Source organism: Nanorana parkeri, unplaced genomic scaffold, assembly GCF_000935625.1.
Source record: "Nanorana parkeri isolate BGI_ZX_2015 unplaced genomic scaffold, ASM93562v1 scaffold186, whole genome shotgun sequence".
NCBI classification, from domain to species: domain Eukaryota; kingdom Metazoa; phylum Chordata; class Amphibia; order Anura; family Dicroglossidae; genus Nanorana; species Nanorana parkeri.
Window position 1 is genome coordinate 1,626,642 of NW_017306454.1, and position 10,430 is coordinate 1,637,071.

The window sequence follows — 10,430 nt, forward strand, 5'->3', positions numbered from 1 at the left end:
TGTCATCAGATCCTTAATTGTTATGAGAGTAAGAGGGGGATCTTCCCATAGAGGTAACCATTGGAAGATCCCCCCCTTACTCTCATGACAATTTAGGATTTCCAATTCCAGTGGTCATCAGTGGTCAAACAGAGAGGGCAAATCTCCTTAGAGGGGACGTAGACCACCTAAAATGTGCCAGAGGGCCTACCCTTCTCCACTTTAGCCAAAACAGAAAAAAAAGTATGGCCTTTACATACAAACATATACAACACTAGAAATCTAATTGGTGGGTACGGGCAGGGGGTGACACCATTGGAGGGGTGACACCAAAATGGACTGACAGTTGTAAGAGAGAGGAGGGGACCCGGCGGCATACACTATCCCACCGGGTGAACGTCCCCTCCTCTCTCTGCCGGGGTCCATCACCAGGATGGCCGAGCATGGTGACGATACCTGCATGCGCGATGACATCACGGCGGGGTATCACCCGGTACCCGCTCAAGGTGACACCCCGGCCTCCGGACGCCCCTGGGTATGGGTAACAACTTAAAGGAAAACTATAGCAATCAACATGCAAAAATCAAATCTTAGCCAATTGCCAGGTACCACAAATAGTCATCTAGTGTGTCTGTGAAGGTTCTCATTCATCCAGGTCATGGTATCTCTGTAAAACAGAAATCAAGGCAACTGGACTTCCTGTATTTTTCTTGACAACATTTCGCTGGTCATCCGACCAGCTTTCCCAATTTAGAATGACTTGTACAAACATTCTCTGGGAATAAATATGCTGAATTTTGCTCCAATCAACATAATCAGCACGGGGTCAGAGATCTCATGGAGGTAACTCATCCAGTGATCATGTGGAAACCAGCTTGATTGGGTAATCAACTCATCAGAAATAAACAAATTAAGTTGATATAATGCTCCATTGACCAATCATGAGACTTGAGCTCTGTCACACATGGGCAAGAGGAGTCAATGTTTTTCATGTGGCCAGCAAGTCAGCAGCACAGTAAAGGGAACCTGTCACTTTGCCCAGTATGGACAGAGTCCATGCCGCAAGTAAAGTACACACAAGCAAATATGCATCTGTAGGTTCCAAAGCAAACAGATTTTTCTGCCTACGGTTTCTGATAAAAATACAGGAAACTGTAATGTACAAAACATTTCTCATATCTTTTCATTGTAATGAATGGTAATAGTGTAATGTAGCCCCATGTGTTGTCCTTTCGATGTAAATCATAGGGCGTTGGTGCTTTTATCTAAGCTATAATTATGTTTCTGTTTAAAGGGTAATGGGTTCGAAGGAAAACTAAAGAAGTTCCCAGAAGCACAGGAGTGAGAGAAAGCCAAGGAGCAGGTAAAATATAGGCTAGACTACCCCTCTCCCATATTAAATTCTCAGAATGTATCAACATACTATGGGGGTCTATAGTGAAACCTTTTTTTTGCGGTTCTGGATAGACTAGAAAGGTTAGGAAGTTTGTTAAAGCAGAACTCTGGGTAAAGCTTTTTCTATTTCCTATGCTCCTCGGCTCCATCAAGTGGCTGGAAGACTATGCAAATGGCATTTGACCAGCTTATGGCTCGGAGGAAGATTTACAAATCGGCCTTTAAGTATTTAATGTTTTTGGAACATTCAGGATGAAATTTGGAGTGTACAAATGCCAGATTTACATTGAACGCATGAACACAACAATACAAATATTGTATTTGTATCATGGCCGAAGTTTAGTAGGTCACTGCATAGGTATGAAGGAGTGTAGCGTGGTGTGAGATAGCTCCCTTGGCCTTCTTCTGCAGTCTACCTCCCCCTCATGGATGTTGTCCCCTTCAATGATCTTCCCCACAAGTGTTGACAACATGCCTAAGGCCAACCACATTGTTAGGCCTCATTCATGCTGCAGGCGGTGTACAGCATGCTAAGCTGGCCCCGCCCAGGGTCAGATTTACCATTAGGCAGAGTAGGTACATACCACCATAGAGGAGCACTGTGCAGGTACCTACTCTGCCTAATTCCCGGTGTTGTGTTAAGATACAACACCGGTAACAGTAAGGAGGGTGCATTCTGCACAAAATACACCCTCCTGCTCCAAGACCAGCCATACCTACAGGAACCGCTGGCTTCCTGATGCGGACAAGTATTTAGGGCAGCCTTACACAACACTGAGGTCCTTCTCTGCATATATCAAATCCGGTGGGTTCTGCAGCAGGTAAGTGGGTAGCCCCAGGGCCGGATTTCCCACAAGGCCAACCGAGGCCCGGCCTTGGGCAGCAGGGAGTAGAGGGGCAGCAGGGGTGTGGAATTCCTATATCCCGACTCCCGGGACATGCAGTTCCGGGCACCGGGCAGGTAGTTGTTTTCTACATTTAGCCCTGCTTTGGGCAAGCAGGGCTAAATCTACAGTGGGAAAGCCGCCGCTTGTTTTGTCGCCGAGATCACTTGCATGCAGCCTGCATACAGGGGGGCACATTGAGGAACCTGGCATTGGGGCAGGTGAGAGGGTAAATCCGGCCCTGGGTAGACCCACTCCAAGGGTTTATAATACTTTTCCCTGGAGTTCTGCTTTAATATCATCTGAACAAAGATGGCTCCATCCTTTCTGAGAAAAAGCAGATGAAGATGAAGGCACTGTCTGCTGCTTTCATACACTTGCACGCAGGCACTTTATTCCCCATATATAAGCAGAGGCTGTTATATTGGTTTGCAAAATACTTTCTTTACCGGTGTCCCTCCTTTAGTATGTTAGCATACTCACTCCTCCGAAATTCCCAAGACTTTGTTTCTTGCTCATATCTCAGTACTGCCAAAGGTACACAGTGACCTTGGCCATAAGACAGACTGTGTTGCAAGGGCGAGTAGGGGGGCAAACAGACTGAATTGGGGCACTGTGTTTTCATTATGAAAGAATAATGACTAAAGTTCCAATGAAAGGGTCATTTGTTATTGTTGCCACACCGTGAACAGCCAGGCGTTTGTATGGCACCTATGCAATGCGTTTAAGATTTCCTACAAGGGGAAGTGTTCTCCTGCCTTATGAACAAAGGTTATTAAGAAACATTTTATTCACCTGATCTTCTAGCTGTCTGCAGTCTATTATAGGAGTATAGATATATTGCCTGAAAGGGAAGCAATTTACAGGGAATCTCCGGAATAGTTGCTACTGTTCATCTTATCATCAGCCTGCCCAGCGCTGCATGTCCCGGGCGTCGGGAGATAGGAATGCCACACCCCTGCTGCCCCTCCACTCTCTGCTGCCCCAAGGACGGGCCTTGGTGGTTGGCCTTGTGGGAAATCCGGGCCTGCTTATCAGACAGGATATTGTGTTCCTTAAAGCTGAAGTCTAGAATCAGAAAATATCATCTAAATACAAGAGCCAAGTGTATACTTGCTTGAATCTTGGTGTGCTCTGTGTATTTCTCCCAGATCTGTAAAGGAACCCAGTGTAAAACTTCCTGCAATACAGACCAGTCACTGCTGTTCTGTCCTTGTGCAGGATGACTGGTCTTGTATCCGCCCCTTCCTGTAATTTTCTGTAGTGGGGGGGGCCTGCCTGGTCCCTCCCACAACTCTGCTCTCTGCATATGTTATGTACAGCACAGTGATGATGTCACTGCTGCTTTTACAAGGTAATATCTTTTCTTTTGAATAGCCATGGACAGCAGGGAAGCTGTAAGTAATACAAATACTTTCTTTGCAGTTTTGGAGTGGGGGAGGGTTAAGCTAGCCATACACGGGAACATTTATCAAAACTGGAGAAGGCAGAATCTGGAGCAGTTTCCCATGGCAACCAATAAGCTTCTCTCTTCAGTTTGTTCAGTTAGTATTTGTAAATGAGACAGAGAAGCTGATTAGTTGCCATGCACAGCTGCTCCAGATTTTGTCTGCTCCATTTTTGATCAATTGCCCTCACTGTTTTTGGGTGTTATACAGCAAGGGTAGGCAAACGTTGGCCCTCCAGCTGGGGTGAAACTGCAAATCCCATCATGCACCTGTCTCTGGGAGTCATATGTATGGCTGTCAGAGTCATGCAATGCATCATGTGACTTGTAGTTCCACAACAGCTGGTAGGGTCACAGCTTGGCTACCCCTGATTTGCAGGAATCTGTGAAATGTCTACCAATGGGTGGCCCTGTCGAGATGGGACAACAATTGTCCCCGAACAGTGACTGCAGCCGATCAGTCAGAATGGTTGTCAGAATACAATTCCCCAGCAGTGAGGATTTCCCTAGCCAGGTTCTTTAGCATGGATAGAAAAACCTGTTTGTGTATGGCCAGCTTTAGAATATCTTTTAGGTTTTCAAAGCCATCCAGAGCAGCCAACCCTGTAGAGCAAAGGTAGGCAACCTTGGCACTTCAGCTGTTGTGGAACTACAAGCCCCATGAGGCATTGCAAGACTGACAGCCACAGGCATGAATCCCAGAAGCACAAGCATAATGGGATTTGTAATTACAGCACAGTTGGAGTGACAAGGTTGCTTACCCGTGCTGCAGAGGGTGCGTGTAGACAGGAGGAGACTAATAGAGGCTAACAGAGTCATTTCTGTTACAGGAGACAGAACAGAGGGACTGACTGACTGGCTGACGACCAGGAAGATGGCCAGTGAAGGCACAACGCATGTCAACTCGTCGATCTCAATGTTGATAAACTATGGAAGCAGTCCTGTCAATGCCACTCTAGGCCATGGCAAACAACCCGACCAAATGGAAGTGCTGTACATTCTTCTACTCCTGGGATTTTTTGGATTCTTTACGTTTGGAATCATGATAAGCTACATCCGCTCCAAAAAACGGGAACACTCCAGCGATCCTTACCACACGTACATCGCCAAAGACTGGAAGAAGGCCTCAATCGCCACAGCCCCGCAACTCAGCGTCCCCACATCGTCTTGCTACCTAGTGGAGAACAAGTTCGCTGTGGAGCAGCCACACAATACAATACCGACAGTGTGCACAGACTGATCCTGGACCCGCTGCTCTTTCCAGCCACACTGGACCACCTTGGAAATCTGGGGTCCCAGGAGGAATCTGATGGAGGAGAAATAGAACTAAAACTCTGAAGCAAAACTGGATTTTGGAAACTTTGCTGTTAAAATGATAATCTGCTTAATAATTATATGTATTCTGATTATTGGAAATATTTTAACTTCATCTGATTGGGCAACAGCCTTGGAATACTGTGTATGCCAGGGGTGCCCATTAGGTAGATCGCAAAGCGAAAACTGGTAGATTCCGATCGGCTCACTGACCTGTGTCCTGTCCGCCCGCAGTGCTCGTGCGGCTGAATGTGTCAGACGCCGCAGACGGGAAGGAGAGAGGAGAGGAGACTTGGGAAGCTGCTGCAGTGGAGGTAAGAAAAGACAGACAGGAGAGAGACTGCAGAGAAAGTGAGAGAAGAGACAGCAGAGAGAGAGAAGAGACAGCATATAGAAACGGGAGAAAGAGAGGAGAGAGCGCGAGGAGAGAGAGCCGGTTCACTTCAATGCACTGCCACGCCCCCTCCCGCCCCTGAATGGAGGTGTTTTTTTGTTGGTAGATCTCATTGAGCTCGTCACTTGAAAAGTAGATCTCCAGACGAAAAATTGTGGGTGCCCCTGGTGTATGCTCGATGTTCCGGTTTCCATAATCATTACAATGTGTCATACTGGGAAAAAAAAAGTGAAATCTTGAAGATAATCTGTTCTCTTGTTAAGGCACCCACTACCCACATATTATTAGCTTTGTCTCGCTGCCCCGACACTGTGTTCATCCATAGGACCTTTGAGAAATACCCGCTATTTCTGGATATGGGGAGCCTGTGACTTTCTCCCCTTTCTCTTAGGATAAAGAGTCAGGACTGAGCAGCCAATCATAACACCCGAACAATGTAACATGGAGGAGGGGAGCAGGTCATTATCCCTGTGTTCTCCCCAACAAGGAGCTTACACAGTGATTAGATTAGACGCACTGCTACTGGCAATGGGGTGCATGGGTAGGATCAGTATCAGTAGGTGGGGGGATACCCTATCAAGAGAATTTGTAATTTTGCTCCTCACAGGCATAGTGATAGATTGTATTTAAAAGCAGCTACACTCCAAAAATGAAAAATTTGCATTTAAACTTAGTGGACATTGCCTATCTATTGAGAATCTTCAATATCTATTTTCATTGTCTGCAGATGGTAACCATGATAGAATTGAATGTGTGGATGTTTCTCAGTCTTGGATTACCTTGGAAAAAATATTACCAGAAGTTGATGCTTTTACATACTAAAAATCTAAAATTTGCATAGAAGCTCACCCAAATTGATCCTGCGCTTTGCTCGTGAAGGTCAAAGCAACAGGCTTATTAAAGTGACACTAAACTCAGAAGTTAAAGTGACATTAAAGCATAAAATGTTTTTCCCCCATTTTAGTGTAAGGACTTACCTTAAATGATGCCTCTTGATCTGATCATCTTCTTTCCTGTAGTTTTCAGGAGTCCTTCCAGTGCTGGTGCGGGTCTCCGATCAAGCGCTGACTCCTCTCTCTTCCTGGCGCTTCCTGTCCCACGGAGTCTGTGCGGGTGCACGCTGCTCCATAGACTTACCTTGTGTCTCTCCTCGTCTCCCGGCTGAAGATCTGAACTGCGCATGCGCCCCGGCCCAAGATCCTTTGCGGCCGCCCAAGACTGTTCAGATGTTCGGACGAGAGCGCGCTGTGAAGACACAAGTAAGTTTTAACCTGTTTGAAAAGTTTTTTTTATTTTGTTTTTATGTTTTTGCATATATCTACTACTTGCTAGCTGTAGATACTGTATATGACGCCAAGGGTTTAATAACCTTTTAAATCGGAAAAAATCCCTTCAAGTACCTTAACTTTTAACTAAAATGTATCTTATTTGTGTATCACTCAGCTGAAACTGTTCTCCCTTCTGGAGGGTGAGTACTTTTGTTCCCCATGGTCCCTGTGTGTGTTGTAAAGTAGCCACCACTCCAAGATTACTTCCATGATGGACTACAACCTCAATACAAATTAATAAACTAAACGTGAGATTGTAGTCCATCATAGAAGTTATCTTGGAGCAGTGGCTACTTAACAACACACAAAGGGACCATGGGGAACAAAAGTAGTCCCCCCTCCAGAAGGAACAACAGTGTCAGCACCAATTCAGAGATGATTTGAGGATCTACAGCCGAATGATACACAAATAAGATACATTGTTGTTAATAGTTAAGGTACTTGAATGCATTTTTAAGGTGTTTAGTGTCACTTTAACTTACTCCTCCCTGGCATCATATACTCATCATTCTCTATGCAACAGAGTACCGGGAACTTATGACCTTGAAGGCACAACAAAAGCAACTGTCCTTTTCATGATAGGAACAGTTTCTTGTGGACTAAAAGACATGGTGAGCATTGGACATTCTATTACAGAACATGTTTTTTGTCACTTTTCTCTGAACAGGCAAAGTGACAGATTGTCTTTAAAAGTAGCATACATTCCAAAAATGAAAACTTGACATTTAAACTTTGTGGACATTGGCTGCCTATTGAGAGTCTTCAATGCATGTTTTCATCACTTGCACCTGGTAATCATGCTAGCATTAAATGTGTGGGTGCGTCTTGGACCACCTGGGAAGAAAATACTACCAGAAGGGGCTTAGAGGTTGATGCTTCTCTTCAGTTAAACATCTACAGGGTTATTCACAAAAGGGTGAAGAGTTTGGAGAAGTGAACCATCTAGGACAACATAGCTGAACTTGAAAGTGAGCTGAATTGAAGAATTGTTCCAAATCAGCTATGTTGTCCTAGATTGTTCCCTCCTCCTGTCTTCTCCAAACTCGTCACCATATTGTGAATAACCCTGTTAAAATTTGCATTTAAGCTCATCTACATTGACCCTGCGCTTTGCTGATGAAGGCCACAAACTTACTTAACTTACTCCTCCCCAGCTTCACATACTCACCATCCTCCATCCAGTGGAGAACTGGGCACTTATGGTCTTGAAGGCAAAATCCAAGCAACGGCCCCACATTTTACTGTGGGCTAAAAGTACACCACACAGAATGTGGTGGAGCTGCGGTGATTGGTGGTCATGGTGAACATTGGACATCATCTTATAGAACATGGTTTATTGTAACACACCTTTCATAACTATATGCTAAAAACTGGCCATTCTAAAGGATCAGTTGTAAACTTGTACTATATAAGCTGAAAAAGATGAAATGTAAAGCTGTGAAAATGTAATCTACTCACCTAAATAAAATACTAAATAAAACACCATGCCATCATCACAAATTATTGCCTTAAGTTAGTTCACAATTTTGCTTTCTTGCATCAGTTCTTTACTTTAGGTTTCGCTGTCTATGAGGTCTGAATAGGGGAGTATTTCCAATCACTGTCCAACAGCCCTAAAATGTGACTTTTATCTTACAGAGGGCTGAGGATTTTCTACCCCAATGTGAAAACACTGAGTGAGTGGACAATAACCAAACACCAGAGCTGCCTCTTGGGAGGAAGAGGAGTGAATCACATGCTCACCTATATCTGATAGTGCTATTTTCCTTCATGAATCTAAGAGGAAAGAGTTGTGATGAAAGGGGACTTACGTTTGCCTGGGAAGGTCGACATTTAAGTGAACCTATTGTTTTGCCCTGCACAGGTTCCCTTTAAGGGGTACAGGATGCACAAAAATATTTGCTTAAAGTACAATTAAACCTTTGGGGTTTTCTTTGCATATATCTACTGCTAGCAAGCAGTAGATATATACTGCAGAAAAAAAGTTACGAAATAGGTAAAAACCTACCTGTGTCTCTGCCGCTCTCTCTCGTCTGAAGATTCTTGAGCGGCTGTGAAGGATCAGGGGGCGATCGCATGCACAGTAGATATCTTCTCCTGAGAGAAGAGGAGAGACACAGTGTAAATCAATGCACACAGCTGGGAGCATGCACTCGCACAGACACCATGGGACCAGGACCGGATTTACTCTCTCTGCTGCCCCAATGTCAGGTTCCTCAATGGGCCCCCTGTATGCAGGCTGCATACAAGTGATCTCAGCGACATCACCAAGATCCCTTTTATAAAACAAGTGGCGGCTTCCCTGCAGTACATTTATGGGCTCCATGTGATGGGGCCTGAGGGTTGTATCTAATGGGGCCTGAGGGCTGTATCTAATGGGGCCTGAGGGCTGTATCTAATGGGGCCTGAGGGCTGCATGTGATGGGGCCTGAGGGCTTCATGTGATGGGGCCTGAGGGCTGCATGTGATGAGGGCTGATGGCTGCATGTTATGGGGCCTGAGGGCTGCATGTGATGAGGGCTAATGGCTGCGTGTTATGGGGCCTAAAACTGCATCTGATGAGGCCTGAGGGCTGCATGTGATGATGAACAGCAGGCTCCATTACTAATATGGAAATAAAAAAAGAAGAAATAAATGGTACATGCATGTACCATTTATTTCTAGTTTGACTATTTTTGGTTTGGGGGATGCACTGGAGTCCCAGCGTGCATTTTTGGTTGCTGGGCCTCCAGTGCGTCCCTGCACCTTATTAGGAGGAGTAGGCTACCTCCAGGTACACCTGCATGTAATTTATCAACTTCATTAATATGCTCACATTTGGAGACTCGGATACATAGAGTTAGGACCGCACTTTGCAGAGGTGCCTTGGCGCGGCAGTGTGGCTTCTACATATTTTTGGCCAAAAGTTTGTGCAACTAAAACCTCTGATTTTAACGCATACTGTTGACAGGGCTACTTGTTTGGTTGCAGGCTGGCTGGCAGGTTGAGGCTGGGGAATTTTTGTGTTTTGTATTATTTCCATTACTAATATGTCTGATAGGGAACCCTTTTTCCTGGTAGAACTTTAGCAAGTGCTGCTTTGCCTCTTTCAGATGCTTTGACAAATAAGATATGTTCCAGAGAAATGCAATGTGAAGTAATATAGAGCAGAAGTCACAACAGTATGCTCACATTGCTCTACATTACTTCTCAACACCTTGCTGTGAGTATTTTGCTTGGAGCATGTCATCCACGTAGGAAGAACAGTACAGACCAGAATTATGGCCCTGGGCGCCCATACTTAAGCTGAGAGATTAAGACAAAGGTGACATCACAAATGTCTGAACACAGAGAATCAATGACAAGGTTTTCTTATTAAGCTCTGCTGACCTATAACATCGAAAACTATGTTCATACCAAGTTAAAGCCAAAATTGCATCAGAAGTGAACTGGCTCACAATTCCACTCGTCAGCGAATGAATCTAACAAGGTTTTATCCCGCACCAACCTGTTTTATCCAGCCACAACCTCCCATGTTCAATCTATTTTCACTAATACTTTCCTCCACCCTCTTATCCTCAGACCTTTGGATTCATTTAATCTTCCCACTGCTGATGTCAATATAAAGTACTCCTTATCTGCTATAATCTCTTTCTTTCATTTCTAAACAAAACCTTACTACTTACAAAGGCCACTCTCATCCCCTGCCT

At 44.8% G+C, this 10,430-nt stretch overlaps 1 protein-coding gene across 1 annotated transcript; it reads left to right on the forward strand.

Moving 5' to 3' along the window:
- Nucleotides 1-4,536: 4,536 nt before the first annotated feature.
- KCNE1 (potassium voltage-gated channel subfamily E regulatory subunit 1) lies at nucleotides 4,537-5,137 on the forward strand. Its single transcript, XM_018555159.1, has one exon. It carries the CDS (start codon nucleotides 4,580-4,582, stop codon nucleotides 4,943-4,945), a length of 366 nt encoding a protein of 121 aa, XP_018410661.1. The 5' UTR covers nucleotides 4,537-4,579; the 3' UTR covers nucleotides 4,946-5,137.
- The last annotated feature ends 5,293 nt before the right edge of the window (nucleotides 5,138-10,430 follow it).